Genomic DNA, 21937 nt, shown 5'->3' on the forward strand with positions numbered 1-21937 from the left:
CGGCTAGCAGTGACGTGCGGCTGTCTGTGAAAGTTAAAGTTCCTGATGGATATATCCGTCATGTTGTGGGAATAAGCACCCACTCATGGGGAATATATCCATCACATTTAGGGGGTCAGAAGATGACAATTTTAAACGTATACATTTTCCTGCATATAGTTATGATTTTTTTTTTTTGAAGTAATACAAAATCAAACCTATATAAGTAGGGTATCTTTTTGACCGTATGGACCTATAGAATAAAGATAAGATGTAATTTTTACCGAAAAATGTACTGCGTAGAAACGGAAGCCCCCAAAAGTTACAAAATTACATTTTTTTCTTCAATTTTGTCGCACAAAGAATTTTTTTCCGCTACGCCATGGATATATTGGTAAAATGACTAATGTCACTGCAATTGGTGGCACAAAAAAATAAGCCATAAAATGGAATTTTAGGTGCAAAATTGAAAGCGTTATGATTTTTAGAAGGTGATGAGGAAAAAATGAAAATGCAAAAATGGAAAAACCCTGCGTCCTTAAGGGGCTAAATGCAACATGGCCCCCAAAAACCATAACAGCAAAATTAGTTTCCAAAAATCCCACAGTTGCCCTTTCCCTCTTGAGCCATGTTGTGAGCCCACAGAACACTTTACGTCAACATATGAGGTATTTCCATACTGGAGAGAAATTACGCTACAAATTTTGGGGGGGCTTTTTCACCTTATACCACTTTTTAAAATGAAAAAAATAGGGCAACAAGAACATGTTAGAATAAAAAATGCACAATTAAATTTTTCTCCTCCACTTTGCTGCTATTAGGGTTAATAAACTTTCTGAATGTCATTTTGAATACTTTGAGGGGTGTAGTTTCGATAATGGGGTCATTTAAGGGGTATTTCTCACAGAAAGGCCCCTCAAATCCACTTCAAACTTAACTGGTCCCTGAAAAATTCAGATTTTTAAATTTTTGGAAATATTTTGAAAATTGCTGCTATACTTTGAAGCCCTCTAATGTCTTCAAAAAGTAAAAATATGTCAACTTTCTGATGCAAACATAAAGTAGGCATATTGTATTTGTGAATCAATATAAAATTTATTTGGAATATCCATTTTCCTTACAAGCAGAGAGTTTCAAAGTTAGAAAAATGCTAAATTTTAAAAATTTTCAGGAAATTTGGGGATTTTTCACCAAGAAAGGATGCAAGTAACGACGAAAATATACCACTATGTTAAAGTAGAATATTTCACACAAAAAAAAACTCTCTCAGAATCTGAATAATTAGTAAAAGCATCCCAGAGTTATTAATGCATAAAGTGACAGTGGTCAGAATTGCAAAAAAGGGCTCAGTCCCTTAAGGGGTTAAAGAGTTCCTGTCACCAAATAAAACTTTTGATATAGTGTTCCTTGTGCAATAAGCACACTTTCCCATTCACTTGCTTTTAAAATATCAATAGAGATATGTTTAAAATGTAATATAAAAAACAGCCACTAGGTGGTTCTGTTCTGTTCCCTGCCACAATTAATACGGTGAGTTTGGTCTCCTCTCGGCCTGGTAGGAGTACAAACTCAGGAAGTGCTTCTCTGCATTGAGCTTGATTGACAGCTGCACAAGTGAAAGCTCCACAGATTCTCACAGAAAACTGCACAGACCAAGCTGCAGGAGAGCCTCACTGATAGCAACACAGACTGAAATCATACACAAAAATTTGCATGACCATCTGCAACCATATGGCACCCAGAAAATGTTTTAAGTAGGATACCTTTCAATGGTTCTTGTGTCAAGAACATATGAAAGTGCACAATTTAGACTTGAACAAGTTATAAATACAATGTCATATGTGTAGAAGACAGTCCTTTAGTGTATGCACTATAACAAGAATGTAGCACCTGAGATCTGTCTCTTGATGCTCTCCAGCTGAGCTGTTAGCAGCAGCTCCTCACACTTCAGAATCTCAAACTGTACTTCATATAGCTGAAGCTGGTGGTCATAATAATCCGCCTCCAATTGGTCCAATACGGCTATTGCTTCTGTTCCACCATGTAAACTCTGCATCTAAATGATGAATAAAACAGAAACGTTATTAGCTCATAAGAGTATAAAGAACAGCTCCTGACCTAATAAGGGGATCCTTGCTCCATTAGCTTGTTTGTCTTGTATGCTTCTTTGGCTTTCAAATTAAAACAAACAAGTAATGAAATGGAATAAGAAAGGCTAAAAGCACTGGCTCTTGTGATTGTATGCAGGCATGGAGAATGATGCCAACACTTCAGTGCCCACATCTAAGCAGGTTTCAGAGTACACAGTGATGTGAATTCAGTACTGTACTGTAAACTTCATCATGAACATTAGGTTAGGAACAACTAGGCACCTTCTTTTCCTGTGAAATTTAAAGAAGCAGGTTGTAGACCTACAAAACTGGGATATTAACGTATCTTAAGGGGAGATAGCTGCTAGGAAAAGGAGACACACTGTACTCTCTTAGCATATGTTCACAATGGGCAATTCTCGCATAATTCCACGATCGGAATTACATGCAGTCAACATTAACATCAGTGTGAATGGTGTCAATGATGAACACCTTCTTACACACTGACATCCCCGTCCCTGCTTGAGTGACAGTCGGCTGGAAGCAAAGCCTTGTTTCCAAATCTATGTTCCTGCACTGTGCATACAAATTGTATGCAGGTAAAAGATATTGAAACAAGGCTCGGCTTCCAGGTGACTGTCACTCAAGCTTGGATAGGGATGGTAGGTGGAGTGAGAAGGAGTTCTAGCCCTCAAGGTCTCTTTGCACCAGAGAATTAAGCGTTTTTCTACATTATGGAAGCACAGACAAATAAATGAAAAGGTACCATGGCCCAGATTTATCAATCTCTCGGAGAGGGGGAAAAAAAAAAAAAAAAGTTTGTGATTTTTGTCTTAAACAAATAGCAGCAAATCACAGCTCATTTTGAGAAACTAAAGCTGTTATCTGTCTGAGAAAAAAATCACACACATTTTTGTCTTAGACAGATTGATAAGTCTGGGCCTATGTATCTCCTTGCTTTAACAGTGTCAACAGATTGGAATGTGAATTGCAGCCAACATATTCCCTGTAAATGAATGGTGAAAGGAAACCTTCTGTCTCCCACACCTGCACACTCATATAGGAATGCTGTATGTGCTTGGGAAGACACTCTATACAGTCATGGCCGTAAATGTTGGCACCCCAGAAATTTTTCTAGAAAATGAAGCATCTCTCACAGAAAAGGATTTCAGTAACACATGTTTTGCTATACACATGTTTATTCCATTTGTGTTTATTGGAACTAAACCAAAATAGGGAGGAAAAAAAGCAAATTGGACATAATGTCACACCAAACTCCAAAAATGGGCTGGACAAAATTATTGGCACCCTTTCAATATTGTGGAAAAATAAGATTGTTTCAAGCATGTGATGCCCTGTTAAACTCACCTGGGGCAAGTAACAGGTGTGGGCAATATACAAATCACACCTGAAAGCAGATAAAAAGGAGAGAAGTTCACTTAGTCTTTGCATTGTGTGTCTGTGTGTGCCACACTAAGCATGGACAACAGAAAGAGGAGAAGAGAACTGTCTGAGGACTTGACAACCAAAATTGTGGAAAAATATCAACAATCTCAAGGTTACAAGTCCATCTCCAGAGATCTAGATTTGCCTTTGTCCACAGTGCGCAACATTATCAAGAAGTTTGCAACCCATGGCACTGTAGATAATCTCCCTGAACGTGGACGAAAGAGAAAAATTAATGAAAGGTGTCAATGCATGATAATCTGGATGGTGGATAAGCAGCCCCTAACAAGTTCCAAAGATATTCATGCTGTCCTGCAGGCTCAGGGAGAATTAGTGTCAGCCCAAATTATCCGTCGACATTTAAATGAAATGAAACGCTATGGCAGGAGACCCAGGAGGACACCACTGCTGACACAGACTACATTTTGCCAAAATGAACTTGAGTAAGCCAAAATCCTTCTGGGGAAAACGTCTTGTGGACAGATGAGACCAAGATAGAGCATTTTTGGTAAAGCACATCATTCTACTGTTTACCGAAAACTGAATGAGGCCTACAAAGAAAAGAACACAGTACCTACAGTGAAATATGGTGGAGGTTCAATGATGTTTTGGGGTTGTTTTGCTGCATCTGGCACTGGGTGCTTTGAATGTTTGCAAGGCATCATGAAATCTGAGGATTACCAACGGATTTTGGGTCGTACTGTACAGCCCAGTGTCAGAAAGCTCGGTTTGCGTCCGAGATCTTGGTCTTGGTCTTCTAGCAGGACAATGACCCTAAACATATGTCAAAAAGCCCCCAGAAATGGATGGCAACAAAGTGTTGGAGAGTTCTGAAGTGGCCAGCAATGAGTCTAGAACTAAATCCCATTGAAGACCTGTGGAGAAATCTTAAAATTGCTGTTGGGATAAGGCCCTTCCAATAAGAGAGACCTGGAGCAGTTTGCAAAGGAAGAGTGGTCCAACATTCCGGCTGAGAGGTGTAAGAAGCTGATTGATGGTTATAGGAAGCGATTGATTTAAGTTATTTTTTCCAAAGGGTATGCAACCAAATATTAAGTTAAGGGTGCCAATAATTTTGTCCAGCTCATTTTTGGAGTTTGGTGTGGAATTATGTCCAATTATCTTTTTTTCTATCCCTTTTTGGTTTAGTTCCAATACACAAAAGGGAATAAACATGTGTATAGCAAAACGTGTGTTACTGCAATCCCTTTCTGTGAGAAATACTTAATTTTCTTGAAAAATTTCAGGGGTGCCAACATTTACGGCCATGACTGTATTTGGGTTTTTGATGTTTGACAATTTGGTCCTGCCAACACACCAAACACTTTTAGAGAAGTGTCATGCCCCATATCAGAGACCACTGGGGTGTTCCCCTACCTAAGGATAAAAAAATAACAAAAAACTGCTCTGTCCGGGCATGTTGGGAGTAGTAGTTTTGCAACAGCTGGAGGCCCACTGTTTGGAAAATACTGTGTTAGGCTGGGTTCACACTACGTTTTCTCCCATATGGGAGCGCATACGGCAGGGGGGAGCTAAAACCTGGCGCTCCCTTATGTCACCGTATGCGCTCCCGTATGTCATTCATTTCAATGAGCCGGCCGGAGTGAAACGTTCGGTCCGGTCGGCTCATTTTTGCGCCGTATGCGCTTTTACAACCGGACCTAAAACTGTGGTCAACCACGGTTTTAGGTCCGGTTGTAAAAGCGCATACGGCGCAAAAATGAGCCGACCGGACCGAACATTTCACTCCGGCCGGCTCATTGAAATGAATGACATACGGAAGCGCATACGGTGACATACGGGAGCGCGAGGTTTTAGCTCCCCCCTGCCGTATGCGCTCCCGTATGGGAGAAAACGTAGTGTGAACCCACCCTTATACAGATGCAAGAAGTAGAAGCCATTGTTGGGAGGGTATGTTTGCATTATGTAAAAGTGGATAGTAGCATCACCGTTACCGTCTGAGATTTACTCCTTGCTGCACCAGCCCTCAGCTGACAGCACACAGTCCTTGGCAGAATTTGTGTAATTGTTATATTTACAGTATGATCACACACAGCATATATCACAGCAGATTTGGGTGCTGAAAATCTGCAGTTGATCATTGTGAATGAGCATTTAAAGTGTACCAGTAAAGATTATCTCCCAAATGTTTTTCACATTGGACCTGCATCTCTCCCTGTCTACACTGGGTAATATGGTGGGCTGAGGGAACCACACAATGCAGAACAAGAGCCACACAGAAGCCAATTTCTTGCTTCAGGAACCCGACTACCAAGCTTGAACCTGCATTTCTCTATGCCAGATCTGAAGAACAGGTGGTTGATTGGCTTTACAGGTACACTAAGAAATCACATGCACTACACTTAGAAATCTGCTCAATATTGGCATAGAAACTGACCTAGAAAAAACAAAATCAAGAATAAATTTTAACCTACATTCATAATTTTTTTTTCATATTACTGAAATCCACAACAAAATCTCCACAATTTGCCCCTGTGGATTTAAAGGGTCAGATCGCAGGGGGGGTCTGACCCTAGGACCCTTTACGATCTCCTGCACGGGCCCCAGTTCTCTGAGAGGAGCTCACACTGGGGACAACACATGGTCCATTAATTTGTATGGGAGCACCAGAGATGCCCGAATACATTAATGGAATCGCTTACCTTCCCCAGCTCCTCTCACAGAGCCGGGTCCTAGTGGTCGGACTCCCACGATCTGACACTTAATTCCCTATCCTGTGGATAGGTGATAAGTTACTTTTCCCTGCACAGCCCCTTTAACCTGTGGCGAAAACTTTATAGTTTTCCTGCTGCAGAAGACCTATAGCATTTCTGTCCTGTGAAAAAGCTTTCTCTACCTGATCTGGAAAAAACATATACTATTAACAAAAATAATATGCTTTTAATTGTGTGAAGTATGTTTTATGAAGCCAGAAGGTTTGGCTATTAAACATTGACTCATATTTGTTTATTTTTATATTTGATTTTATTGTCTATTGTTTATTTGATTTTTTTATTTAAAAGTGAAAAGGCTGGGTGACCATCCTTTAAATGTAAGGTAACCATATTTTCTTTGTCTGGGGATATAAAATGTCAAACCTTTAGTCTGGAAATTCTTGTAAAACAAGACTGAATGGGTTCAGTAGTACCTGACTTTTACTGTGATTAGAAACAAGACAATGTGCTCACAGAAACACTACAAAACATAAAAGGTTGACACAAAGCACATGACAGTACAACGTGATCTGATACAGACCAGACACTCACGTTACCTCTTAAGACAAGGAACACAATATTAATACAAAGTTACCATCCAAAATACAGAGATCCCGAGAATACAAGCTCTTGCCAAGGGACTGTACTGAAATAAACCTCAAGCGCACAATATTTTGCCCTATCCTAAAGGTTCTTACCAGAACAAAGAGCATCATTATGGCATATTGGGGAATTAGATGAGTTTAGTATTTTCTGTATTTACTGTTCAGAGAAGCTATGTAGAGAATATTAACTTCAGGAATATGGGGCTAATAAAAATTGCGGTGTAAAGAACCAACTTGTATCATAATGACTTGACATTTGGAATAGCTGATATATGTCCTAACTATGATAAATAAGTACAGTGACTTGTGGCTTAGGGCCTATAATAAGAAAGTACCTATATATACTGATCCCAGCTGACCAGCATCAGAGAGGTTAATGTGACATTTACACCGCCCCTGTGACTACTCCATACCTGTGTACTCACTTCAGATTCACATGAGCATAAAAAGGCTTGAAATATTGGCCTAACTGCAAGTCTAATGACCCACACCGACAGCATCACAGAAACTGATGAGAAACAGTATCTGATGAGTGATCAGACCCACGGACGGGCCAGGACTTAATATAAAACACAACAATGTGCCTGTATTATGCTCATGTCAATCTGGCCTTACTGAAGCGGGAGTGATCTTGTTCTTGGAAGCACAGTAGAAAAACCTCTAGAACCATAAACCAACATATGAAAACTACGATCCTAGAAAGGATATTTACTGGCAAAAAATCCAAAATATATATATATATTTTTCCCTTTTAGGCCCTCCTCACCTTTCCTTGCTAAATTCCAAAGTGAACACACACTACAGATGATAGCAGGGGGTCCCCCAGATTAGGGGGCCCTCCTGATAAACAGACACCCTCTCTAAAGTACACATAGCAGTTACCTCCTCCTTTAGTCCATGCTTCTTTTGTTCAAGACAGATTTCTTTTGCTCTCATCAACTGCAAAGTCTCTTTAGAAACCCCATACTGAAGCTTTTCCATGCGCTCCACTGCTGTCGTCCACGATGCCTTTCCAAACTTTTTCTGGTCTGCTCTCATCCGATCGAAGACCGCTTCATATAAAAAAATATATATATAATATAATAGCAATCCAAGGGAAGCAGAACCCAAAAAAAAAAAAAAGACACAAAGTTGGTGCACGCAGAACCAGACCCTGGTCAATGGTCCATATGTAGATAAAAATTAGGATAAATCAGCAGCACACTATAGCACTATATAGAGGCTTTATTCATGCTTGAGAAAGACCAGGAGAGCTGGTTGAAACGTCGCTGTAAGTTTCACCTGGATATGGAATAAATTTCTTTTTTTTTGCACTTACTTGGACCTGTGTGCTGCGGATTTATACAAATTTTTATATAATCTAATATATATATATATATATATATATATATATATATATATATATATATTAAGATATAGGACACCAGTAAACAATATAAGCTAGGAATAAAAATGCATGCAAGAATATTGAAAATCCTTTTTTTCCAAACACAAAATAAGGGGAGAGAAAAAAAAAAAAAAGTAAACTGAACAAATGAAATGCTGAGTAAAGGGAGAAAAGACGCATAGGTCCTTCTTTGGAGGCACACAAATCTGATGCAGTTACATTTACATCAGTGCTGTGGCTCTCCAGCCGATACAAAACTAAAACTCCCATTATGTCTGAACAGCCTGATGGAAGCTGTAGGTTGTGGAACACTGATTTGAAGTAACTTCCTAACATACATCTGTCTATATCATTGTTTCCCAACCAGGGTTCCTCCAGCTGTTGCAAAACTACAACTCCCGGCATGCCCGGACAGCCTTTGGCTGTCCGGGCATGCTGGGAGTTGTAGTTTTGCAACAGCTGGAGGCACCCTGGTTGGGAAACATTGGTCTATATGTAGTTCAATGCAACTCTGTGTTGTATCACAAGACTTGCTCAATAAATCAGCTGTACAAGGAAATTTAAGCAAATCGGGAATTTAAAGTGTACCTGTCAGATCCCACACAAAAAAAAAACTTTTATATGTTACTCAGTATCTCATCCTGATCATGTACATGTAATTTTTATGTATGTACCACCCATATTTCACAAAAAAATTACATATTACAGCTGCTCAATGGGGAGATCTATTATTGCTTTAGAGCATTTTTTTTTTTTTGTCTATGTTTTGGCGCAGTTCAGGCGCAAGCAGCATATTTAGTGACTTATGCGTTTCTTGATATAGACCGTTTCCCTCTTTTTTCCTACCTGTAGAACTTTTTCTTTTTGACCATGCAGTGGTCACATATATTTATCATTTGCGACTTTTGTCAAAAGTCGCTATTTTGTGCGCAAACGTACTTTTTTTTTTAGGCGCAAAGCTACACCACCTACCAGTAGGCGTGAAAATCACTTCTACCTTCTGCAATTCAACCTTTAATCCTTTTGTGGACTATAGCGTCCCACTCCCCTTCTATGACACATGGTCAGGAGCTGAGCGCGGGTCATAGCTGGGTGGTCCTGGCGGCTATCTACCACCAGGACCCATCTCTAATGCCAGACATCACCGATCAGGGTGATGCCCGGCTTTAACCCCTTAGACACCGCAATCAAATTTGATTGTAGCATCTAAAATGCAAGTAAAAATGTCCCGGCAGCTCTGTGAAAGTAAATAAAAACACCAAACCTGCCAAATTCAGGACCCGGGAAAGTGTCCACTTCCCTCCCTCACAAGAGTCTACAAAAAGTGTATTTTCCCACTACAGCAGAGCTGCACAAAATTCCTCATCCTGCTGCACCTTCTTGATAAATAAGATGCACGCTAGTCAAACCCACCACCCAAATAAACGTGGGAAAATAGCTCTACCATAGGAATTCTTTGATTAATCTTGGCCAATGTCTTTTCTATCTTGTCAAAGGGAGGGGGTGTATCCATATCTTGCCTGCACTGCAATGACTCCTCACCCTCCCTCACTCTGCCTACAGCTTTTGCAAAACTACAACTCCCAGCATGCCAAGTCATCCTTTGACTGTCCAGGCATGCTTGGAGTTGTAGTTTTGCAACAGATTGAGGAACATGTTCAGTAAAACTCTGTGTTACAGCAGTGTTGCTTTAGGCTGTGTTCCTCCTGCAGCCTTGTCAATCAGCCATCTTGTGTCCATGACTCATGGACACTCTCATGCTGCTGTGGGACTCATCAGTTTCCCTGCTGTGAGACTCATCAGTGGTGGGATTTTCGGAGGCAGTTTTCTTAAATAAAATTTTTTTTTTTTTTTTAAGAAGTATATTAGAAAACCTTTTTTTTTGCCAAGATGTACAACATATAAAAAGTTTTTATATCTCACAGTGCCCATTTAAGGGAACACATTAAAAACGTAGTCAACTTATAATGCAAACATCAAGATAAGAAGAACATCCCGTTACCTTTCTGCGCTTTTGCTGTGATTTCAAAGTATTTTACAGTTAAATCCTGAATGGACAGCACGGCCATGTGAGCTTTCTTCTGCCAGTCCGCATCCTCCTTCTTAAGGCTGTCAATTCGTCTGGGTCCTAAGTAATCATTTTCTATCGAGATCTGCCAAATAAAGCAAAACATACATCCTATTAATGTATACAACCGCAAATAAAACGTACATATTTGTCCTGTTATACAGTATACAACTGTAAATAAAACAAATGTACATTCTGTTGGAACAGTATACAACATTTGTTTAAATTGCTAGATGTATGTAAGAAAAGGAGTATTTCAATACACTTTATATATGCAGTAAACCTGTGTAAGGTCCCACATTAGCAAATGCTCAATTATGCACATTTTCACTCCAGAGAATCCATACATAGATACAACACATGAATATGGGAGATTAACTTACATAAAATACTATGTAACACTACTATTTTTTGTTGTGAGAGGTCTCTGTATGTAAACAAGACTGATCAAAATCACTAGAAGAAAGCAGAGATATATTGGAAATTTGGTGAACTTTTAGCTATATGGTGATTTAATGAACCCGACCAACAGTTCTTTCCCCCAATGAATGTTTGGCTTGTTTATAATAAGAAAAAAAAATAATAATAAATCATAATAATAAAAAACACAAATTCAACAGAAAAAAAAATGGAAAATGTATTCTATCAAACTTTTTTATTACTAGAATTTTTCTAGTTTATTTTCCATTTCTATTTTTATTGTTTATTTTAACATTTTCTATTTTTCAACTAACCCAAATACTAACTTACAAAGATATACATTTCTACACACACTGGTTCATATGAATGCATTTTATTAAATAGCTTTTAATGGATTTTTTTTAGCTGAAATTAAGTGGTCAACAGCAATAATTTTTTATTTCTTTTTCTTTTTTTTAGTATGTTATAAACATGGAAAAATGAATAAATGGAAACAAAATGTGAACAAAGACATAGGCTAAGTTCATACGATGGAAAAGCAAGTAAATAAAGTGATAATAGCAATGTCCCCCCTTAGAGCCATCAACATAGAGAGAGCAAAAAAAAAAACATATACAATATACATAAGCACATGAGCGGTCATATTGAAACCTGACATGATAGAAATTATATTATAAAAATAAAACTGGGAAAATACAACTGAAGCTTTCGGTATAAAAAGGCACAGTTCCTAACGTATTTTATTTTCTGTGCGCATTCTTTGCTAAAATCTGCAAACGAGGCTGCAGAAAAATAAAAGAAAATGTTGCTGCCGTGATTTATGTAGTGGGAACTAAGCCTGAGGCTGTCAGCACACCGCAAAATGTGTGCACTCTCTGCACAGAAAACACTGGCACAAATTTCGCACATTTGCATGTTCCACCGGCACTAGGACCACTCAGAAATCCGCTGTCTCAATATAGACTGAAATGCATCATCAAGCAGAATCCACAGAAACAATGAACCTGTTCATTGTTGCTGCAGATGCCAAAATCTGCAGGAATTCTGCTGTGTGCACAGTGCAGCAGAATCTTATTGAAATCAATGGGGCTCTGCTGCAGCGGAATTTCCGAGTGTAATAATTCCCCACTTGGAAACTCCACTGTGTGAATATGCCCTTAGTCTGTAAATGGACTGCAGAACCATGCAACCACAATACAATATCTTTGCTGCCAGATACGCACATAAAATTAGATGCCAGAGTGATATGGCATAATGGCACATGGAGGTATGTTCATTAAGTATATTGTGTAAGCAGCTAAGCTTTGAAACAAAGTTTTTCATATTTATATTTTAAGACCAGAAAACCACACGCAAAAAAATAAATAAATAAATGCATTTTTTAATTTAGGTTAAATAAAAAATAAAAAATAAAAAGATATAATGCGAGATCCACCATCACGCTCCGACAGACAAGAGCAGCTGTGTTTACATGGATAACACATTTGCAAATCTAATCTTTCTTTAACCTCACATATTTGCATAGACATGAATACTCTTACCTTAGACCTATGAACACTTATCACTCTGCTACATCAGGGCGAACACAAATACATTGTCAGGACGTTCATAAAACGTAAAAGACAAAATCTGCAGAGCGATGGGTAAAGACAGACATTTTAAAGAAAATAGCATCATAAACTTGGAGCCACATGAGAGACATCAGAGAGAAGACAAACCCAACATGAAATTATAGATCTATAAATGAAACGCTTTATGTGGTGGAAACAATGAGCTGATCCGCAGACCGAACCATGAAATTAATAGTTTGTGTTACATACTTCCTTACTATACTGTGTGTTAATTCTTATGGAGGAAAGGCGGCTGCCAGGCAGCTCCAGAAATGGTTCTCTATGGAATCTGCCATAACCAATGGTACAGTCCTTTGAGGGCATCTGGTAGGTACCCAAATATATTGGTTTGTCCCAACTACCAACATCTTACTTTTAATAGTTTCGTGTCTGAATATCAGTGTTCTTCAAACCCCATATAAACCCCACATATGGAAAAATACGCCACAGCAATAATATTAGCCAGCACTCACCATGCTCTACTATCTTCTTATCTAACTCCTATTTGTCAGAGCACCACACCGTTCTTCATAAGAAAAAGTAATTCCAGATTGAGCAACACACCTTCTTCATGCTGGCAGTGCCGGGCTAATCTGTCTATATGGAATACCAATAATATTAGCTACTGCTCAGTGGGGTTTGCCTGACACAGAACACTGCTCAGTGGGGTTTGCCTGACACAGAACACTGCTCAAGACAAAAGGTCAGTCAAGTCTAGCAGCTCTGGAGGTTTTCCATGCATTCTTGGTTTAGGCTGGGTTCACATTGTGGGTTTCTTTTACACTGTGTTGAAAATTGTAAACACACATCTGTATTTTTGGATCAGTCTTACAGGCAATATGAAAGCTAGATATACATTCAATGGGATTCTTTTCTTTAATAAGAAAGCTGGTGCAGCAGACTACATAACCTGTTTCCTGCAGAGATCACTTTAAAGCACAGTGCACATGAACCGTGTTTTATTTACTTATCTGAAGGAAAATAAACTCTATGCAAAACAGACTGAGGAAACAGTGAAATAGATGGCAGACAACAGAGCTACCCACATCCTCAGTTGTAAGCTGTCTAGCAGAGCCACAGCACCCTCACAAAGTTAAAAGCAGACCTCTTCATGCGATGTCTAGTGACCGTGCTAGGTTACAACAGTTCTGCTTCTATTGAACTGAATAGGAGCTCAGCTGCAGTAACCTAGCGCAACATAGCGCAGCTAGACAGATCTGTGAGTCGACCAGAGTCAGCTAGTCTCTCCGATTGGCTCATTTTTTGACCATAGCCGTTTTTTGAACCTGACAAAACAAATAAAAAATAAACATGATCTGCTGCACGTTTTAGTCCAGTTCAGAAACCAGATACGGTCGGAAAACGAGCCAACCGAGACACTAGTTGACTCGGGTCGGCTCATTGAAATCAAGGGTATGGCATGGATCAGGCTGCTTGATTTGCAATCAAACATATAAAGGCACCCTACCTATGGTTTTATTCAGTGTGTAGTGCAGGTCTAACAGCTCCGGAACAGCTGATCCCCAAACAGATATTGATTCCCTATCCACCTTCTTATAATAATACCTGATCCCACTTGTAGTGCTGTCCAACCCCATCATTGTCTACCGTATGTATTATTCTATGAAATAAAATAAAAAATAAAAAAAAACAGGAGGCCAATCTACTTGTCCCCTCATGACAATCCACTTTTCTGGGCCAATTTTGGTTTTTACACCTTGTTTTTTCCTCCTCACTTTACAATAGCCATAACTCTTATTTTACCATCTACAGACCATTTTTTTTAAGTACTTTGTAATCACACCTTTCATTTTTTCATAAGAGATGCTCCGAAACCAAAAACAAAATAAAATATTGGAGAGGTGAAACTGAAATTAAAAAAAAGATAATTTTGCAAATTTGCTGGATTTTTTTTAACACCATTTACCGTAAATACTCGAGTATAAGCCTAGTTTTTCAGCATGATTTTTCGTGCTGAAATCGCCCCCCTCGGCTTATACTCGAGTGAATTCTCCGCCTGTCAATCCAGAGGGGGGGGGGTGGATGATGATGAAGGCCGCAGTGGTCTTCAACCTGCGGACCTCCAGATATTTCAAAACTACAACAGCCGATGGCTGTCCGGGCATGCTGGGAGTTGTAGTTTTGCAACATCTGGAGGTCTGCAGGTTGAAGACCACTGATGAAGGGATTGACAGGCGGTGATGATGAAGGGGGGGGGGATGATGACGGGGGTCTGGATGATTACATGGGGGGGGGGGGGATCATGTATTTCCCACCCTAGGCTTATAGTTGAGTCAATAACTTTTCCTGGGTTTTTGGGGTGAAATTAGGGGCCTCGGCTTATATTCGGGTCGGCTTATACTCGAGTATATACGGTACTTTGTGGTCAAACCAACATGTGATTTTTGATACTTTAGGTCGGCCTGATTACAGCATTTGTATTGTTTCTGTCATGTTTACTAATTTTAAAAACATTCTAAACTTTTTAGAATTTTTTAGATTTTCTGACCCTTGTAACTTTTTTACTGTTTCATATACCATCAGGGGGGCCACCTATAGCCTGACAAGTGGCTTCCCATCCCTCTTTCAAAGGCCTAAGATCAGCCTCTTGCTGTCCGGGCATGCTGGGAGTTACCCAAAAAGGGTGGATAAGGGGCCCTAAAATACAAACACCTTACTCCAGGGCCATTTCCAGGAGTAAGAAACACTGCTCAAATATCCAACCCCTAATATGTAACTTTTATTATTATCAATTAAAACCCCAGAAACAAAAATGTTAAAAACTAGTACCAAGACAGAGTAACTATACAGTACTCAAGTGTTATCAAAAGTATGCGGCACTGCAGTCCCCTGCATTAAATGACTTGGTCTTGTTTTGCTGTAATTACGGCGTTCTCAAGAGGAATAAGATGCCATTGTCATCATATGCCTCTTGAGAACGCCGTATGAGATGCATTGGTGTTAAGTTTAAACAAAATTGCAAATCCTAAATATGACCCAATGAAACCATGTTTGAGAGGACTCAAAAAAGAAATAATATTGCTTGAAAGGCTATAAAACCTTAAAATGAGAATACCCCTTTAAGGAACAAAATATAAAAGGTCTGACTGCACCGCATTTCTTCTCTCTCTCACAAGAAGGTTTCCTTCTGATACGTTTATTTCTATAATGACACAGTTATATGCACGCTTTCTTCTCCAAATATGTAAAAGAATTTTAAATGAATATGCCATTCTGAAATCAAGCCCACGTTGTCATGTCACATCGACAGGAAACGAGACATCAAAAGGCTGGAACTACCTGACACAACTGGGACAATCTAAGCAAGACCCATATTTCTTATATAATGAGATTACAATGTGTAACTTATAGGAAAAGGCAAAAAAGAAGTTCTCATAGAAAGAAGTAAACAAATCATTCTTCATCTTCTTTCAAAAGACGCTGTGTAAGATCATTAAAGTGTACCTGTCGTTAACAAAAACTTTTTATATAATGTAGATAATACCATTACAGTATATGTATATCTGTAATATACATTAATTAAAAAATGTGTATATTTTTGGGTGAAAAAATGCTGTCCCTGCAGCTATTGCCTGTGCGTCTCTGTGAGGAGACAAATAACAGGAAGTGGGAGTAGGACAAGCAGGGCTCTGTACAAGTTCCTGGTTTCTCAATCATCCTGCTATGTGAGCCAGGATCATGTCATAGAGCCTCAGTGCACAGGGCCCCGCTTGTCCCCAGTGCACAGGGCCCCACTTGACCCCAGTGCACGGAGCCCCGCTTGTCCCCAGTGCACGGAGCCCCGCTTGTCCCCAGTGCACGGAGCCCCGCTTGTCCCCAGTGCACGGAGCCCCGCTTGTCCCCAGTGCACGGAGCCCCGCTTGTCCCCAGTGCACGGAGCCCCGCTTGTCCCCAGTGCACGGAGCCCCGCTTGTCCCCAGTGCACGGAGCCCCGCTTGTCCCCAGTGCACTGAGCCCCGCTTGTCCCCAGTGCACGGAGCCCCGCTTGTCCCCAGTGCACGGAGCCCCGCTTGTCCCCAGTGCACGGAGCCCCGCTTGTCCCCAGTGCACGGAGCCCCGCTTGTCCCCAGTGCACGGAGCCCCGCTTGTCCCCAGTGCACGGAGCCCCGCTTGTCCCCAGTGCACGGAGCCCCGCTTGTCCCCAGTGCACGGAGCCTAATTGGCTAAGGCTTCCAACACATCTCTCAGAATTCCAGACTGCATTTCCTGATTTTGGACTTCTACCAGGCCAGCAGGAGTCCAAAGTCTGTGCAAGAGATGGAGGGGAAATGTGCTCTGGACAAGTAGGGAGACACCTAGTGGCAGCTTTTTTTAAACACAAATAAAACATGGAAAACGTCAAGTACATTAGAAATATTTTTTATTTACCTTAAAGGAGTGCAATCGCAAAAATTAGTTTTAATGACAGTGCCCATTTAATAGGGACATCCTTGCCTATAAGCAGCACAGTGACCTCTGAACAGGACACAGATCATGTCAACAACATCATGTCATAGAAGTAGGTTGTTTTCTTACATCCAGGTGTCTCTGTAAGTAAGATTGCTGTCAAATTTTTTTTTGGTCAATTGCTGAGAAACCAACTACTTCCTCCTATAAATCTCACAAAGCAAATTTTTGCAATGTTACATAGTTACATAGTTAGTACGGTCGAAAAAAGACATATGTCCATCAAGTTCAACCAGGGAATTAAGGGGTAGGGGTGTGGCACGATATTGGGGAGGGGATGAGATTTTATATTTCTTCATAAGCATTAATCTTATTTTGTTCCAGGAATGTATCTAATCCTGTTTTAAAGCTGTTAATTGTTCCTGCTGTGACCAGTTCCTGAGGTAGACCGTTCCATAAATTCACAGTCCTCACGGTAAAGAAGGCATGTCGCCCCTTGAGACTAAACTTTTTCTTCTCCAGACGGAGGGAGTGCCCCCTCGTCCTTTGGGGGGGTTTAACCTGGAACAGTTTTTCTCCATATTTTTTGTATGGGCCATTAATATACTTATATACGTTTATCATATCCCCCCTTAAACATCTCTTCTCAAGACTAAACAATTGTAACTCCTTTAATCGCTCCTCATAGCTAAGATGTTCCATGCCCCATATTAGTTTAGTCGCGCGTCTCTGCACCCTTTCTAACTCCACAGTGTCCCTTTTATGGACAGGTGCCCAAAACTGAACAGCATATTCCAGGTAAGGCCGTACCAATGATTTATAAAGGGGGAGTATTATGTCCCTGTCCCTTGAGTCCATGCCTCTTTTGATACATGACAACATCCTGCCGGCTTTGGAAGCAGCAGCCTGACATTGCATGCTATTCTGTAGTCTGTGATCTACAAGTACACCCAGATCCTTCTCTACCAGTGACTCTGCCAGTTTAATCCCCCCTAAGACATACGATGCATGCAGGTTATTAGTACCCAGATGCATAACTTTACATTTAGCCACATTGAACCTCATTTGCCAAGTGGATGCCCAGACACTTAGTCTATCCAAGTCATCTTGTAACTTATGCACATCCTCTATAGACTGTACTGTGCTACAAAGCTTGGTGTCATCTGCAAAGATAGAAACAGAGCTGTTAATACCATCCTCTATATCATTGATAAATAAATTAAACAACAGCGGTCCCAGTACTGAACCTTGGGGTACACCACTAATAACCGGGGACCAATCAGAGTACGAATCATTGACCACCACTCTCTGGGTACGATCCATGAGCCAGTGTTCAATCCAGTTACAAACTAAAATTTCCAAACCCAAAGACCTTAACTTACCTGTCAGACGTCTGTGAGGGACAGTATCAAACGCTTTAGCAAAATCCAGAAACACTATATCCACAGCCATTCCTCTGTCAAGGCTAAAAGCAAATTAGATTGGTTTGACAACTTCTATCCTTAGTAAACCCATGCTGGCTATCACTTATAATACAATTATCCCCTATGTATTCCTGTATGTAATCCCTTATAAGTCCTTCAAACAATTTACCCACAATGCACGTTAAACTTACCGGTCTATAGTTTCCTGGGGAAGACCTAGAGCCCTTTTTGAAGATTGGCACCACATTCGCCTTGCGCCAGTCCCTTGGCACAATACCAGACACCAGAGAATCTCTAAATATCATGAACAGGGGTACAGATATTACTGAACTTACCTCTCTAAGAACTCTTGGGTGTAGTCCATCCGGTCCTGGGGATTTGCTTACATTTATATCACTTAACTTACCTTGTACCATCTCTACATTAAGCCAGTTCAGTACAGTACATGATGTGTTACCAGCACTGACCTGTCCAATTGTCAGCTCCTTCTTCCATAGTGTATACAGAACTAAAGAACCCATTCAGTAGCTCCGCCTTCTCTTGATCGCCTGTGACAACCTCCCCATTATCATTATTAAGGGGTCCTACATGCTCTGTCCTTGGTTTTTTTGCATTTATATATCTAAAAAAATATTTAGGATTAGTTTTGCTTTCTTTGGCCACCTGTCTCTCATTTTGAATTTTTGCTGTTTTTATTACATTTTTACAGATTTTATTAAGCTCCTTGTACTGTTTAAATGTTATAGCTGACCCATCAGATTTGTATTTTTTGAGGGCTATTTTTTTGTTGTTTATTGCTCTTTTAACATCATGTGTCAGCCATGTAGGATTTAGTTTTAATCGTTTATATTTGTTCCCCTTTGGTATATATTTAGCTGTATAGTTATTTAGAGTTGATTTAAAGATGTCCCATTTACCTTCTGTATCAGTATTTGACAACACCTCCCCCCAGTCTATGTCCTGTAGTGCAGCCCTCAGCCCAGGGAAATTTGCCTTTTTAAAGTTATATGTTTTTGCCTTCCCCGCCTGTCTTTGTTTTCTACATTTTAAGTCAAAAGTAACTATATTGTGGTCGCTATTACCAAGGTTTTCCCGCACAGTTACATTACCAACCAGCTCTGCGTTGTTGGAAATGATCAGATCCAACAAGGCATCACTTCTTGTTGGGTCCTCTACAAACTGGCCCATTTATCCTGCAATAAATTTATGAATTGTCGCCCCTTTGTAGTTTTAGCCAACCCCGGACCCCAATCTATATCTGGATAGTTAAAATCTCCCATTATTACCACTGTACCTGCCCGGGCGGCCCTCTCGATTTGTTTATGAAGCCGAACTTCTATCTCTTCAGTGATATTAGGGGGTCTGTAGATTACACCAAATACTATTTTTTCAGTATTTCCCTCCTTTTGTAATTCTACCCACAATGATTCCACATCCTCAGAATCATCACACACTATGGCATCGTTCACACTGACTTTCATACCACTTCTTACATACAGACAGACTCCACCACCTTTTCTGTTCATTCTATCCTTGCGAAACAATGTAAACCCCTGCAGATTGACAGCCCAGTCATGCGAGGAGTCCAGCCATGTCTCAGTGACCCCAACTATATCAATATGTTCCTCCAGTATCAAGGCCTCAAGCTCCCCCATTTTATTTGCTAGGCTTCTGGCATTTGTGAACATACACTTTACATTTCCATCCTTTATGTTATTGGGGTTAATGGGATTCAAGGGTGTAAGTTTTATTTTCCTATGAAGCTTATTCCTATTAACTATTCTAACCCCTCCCTCCGCTCCACCCCCAGGTACATTTATAATTCCCACCTCTCTATCTACACTATCTTCCCCCTCTTTGCTGTAGGTTCCCTCCCCCCAAGTCCCTAGTTTAAACACTCCTCCACCCTTCTAGCCATCTTCTCCCCAAGCAAAGCTGCACCCTCCCCATTGAGGTGCAGCCCGTCCCTACGGTAGAGCCGGTAACCGACAGCGAAGTCAGCCCAGTTCTCCATGAACCCAAACCCTTCCTTCCTACACCAGCTTCTGAGCCACTTGTTTACCTCCCTGATCTCCCGCTGCCTCTCTGGTGCGGCTCGTGGTACTGGTAGTATTTCAGAAAAGACTACCTTGGAGGTCCTTGCCTTAAGCTTGCGGCCTAAGTCCCTGAAATCATTTTTAAGGACACTCCACCTACCTCTTACTTTGTCATTGGTGCCAATATGTACCATGACTGCTGGGTCCTCTCCAGCCCCGCCCAACAACCTGTCAACCCGATCCGCGATGTGCCGAACTCGTGCACCAGGCAGACAACACACTGTTCGGCGATCCCGGTCTTTGTGACAGATTGCCCTGTCTGTCCCCCTAATAATTGAGTCCCCCACCACTAGTACCTGTCTGGCCTGCCCTGTACTCCTCCCTCCCTCCTTACTGGAGCAGACACCCCCCTGGCGGTCAGAGGCGGTATCCTGCTGCAGTTCTGCTAGCTCTGTAACGGCATCCCCCTCATCTGCCAAGCGGGCAAACTTGTTGGGGTGTGCCAGTTCAGGACTAGCCTCCCTGACACTTTTTCCCCTACCCCTCTTTCTAACTGTAACCCAGCTAACTGCCTGACTGTCCTGCAACTCCGTCCCACTGTCCTCCCCCACCTCTATTCCCGAGAGTGCCTGCTCAGTGAGCTCGAGACTCCTCTCCATGTTGTTAATGCTTCTCATTGTTGCCAGTCGCCCCTCTAGATGCAGGATCTGGGCTTCCAAACGGACAACTAGCACACATCTCGCACAACAATATGCACCCTCAAACTGTTGTTCAAGGATTGCATACATTGAACAGGATGTACATTGGACTGCATTTTCCAACATGGAGGCCATCTAGTTATGGGGATTTCACAAATGTATAGGAAAAAACAGACAGTCAAAATTACACTTAATTTTTTTTGTAGACCTTGTGGGTTCAAAAATTAAAACTCACAGCGATCTCAACCTCCTGCTTTCAAACTCCAGTTTTTGAAACTCCTCTTTCACGCCCCCTCTTACACAGCAACACTCAGAAAGAGCAAGCTCTCAATAAGAGTCCCAAGCTAAGATTTATACACCTGTGCCCAATCTACTCCTCCTCCCCCTAGAGGTGGAACAAATGTTATTGAATAATGACAGAATGACTACTAAGCATAGCAATGTTCATATACATGCTCAGTTCTACTGGGGAATTTTTGAAATCTAGACAGAGCAGCATGCACCACTATTTTCTTCACCAGGATAATGGAAACTCTCACAGAACCTCATTATACAGCAATTAGAGCCATCAGGTGCTGCTCAGATCCTCGTTTTTCCTCGTTCGTCATTTTACCATTATTAAAAGTTGCATTTTACCATAAGGATTGTCCCCAGCAGATTTTGCTGCAGTGGAATCTCCGCTGGTGAAAATCCGCCACAGACCCTAATGACTTAAATGGGTTCTGCAGCAGATTTTCCGCAACGGAGATTCGACTGTCGAAAATTTGTTGCTGTTGTGGAGACCCTCGCCATTGAAGTCAATGAGTAGCAAAATTAGCTGCGTATTTTGCTACCCACTGGGTAGGAAAATATGCAGCAGCAAATATACAGCAAAATACAGCATGTGTGACCATACCCTAAAGACAGCCAAAGTTGACTTTTTGTCAGGGATGTTGATTACAACTTTCAGGAAAGCATCATACAGTGTATGATATAAAAGGGGTTATTCTGTCCTAAAACTGATGTCCAGCAATGTTACATGAGTGAGCATCCAACCCCTTCAATCACTGAGAG

At 40.8% G+C, this 21937-nt stretch overlaps 1 protein-coding gene across 2 annotated transcripts in view; it reads right to left on the reverse strand.

Moving 5' to 3' along the window:
• JMY (junction mediating and regulatory protein, p53 cofactor) overlaps nt 1-21937 on the reverse strand; it is a 109422-nt gene that overhangs the window by 54898 nt on the left and 32587 nt on the right. For both annotated transcript variants that reach the window (XR_008848160.1, XM_056541606.1), the window contains exons 3-5: nt 10224-10374; nt 7717-7886; nt 1870-2035 (exon numbers count right to left, since the gene is read on the reverse strand). Coding sequence is in view for 1 of the 2 variants with exons in the window: in XM_056541606.1 (XP_056397581.1) it covers nt 1870-2035; nt 7717-7886; nt 10224-10374 (487 nt within the window). In the remaining variant the exon portion in view is untranslated. The remainder of the gene's footprint in view (nt 1-1869; nt 2036-7716; nt 7887-10223; nt 10375-21937) is intronic.

This window comes from Hyla sarda, chromosome 1, assembly GCF_029499605.1.
Source record: "Hyla sarda isolate aHylSar1 chromosome 1, aHylSar1.hap1, whole genome shotgun sequence".
NCBI lineage: Eukaryota > Metazoa > Chordata > Amphibia > Anura > Hylidae > Hyla > Hyla sarda.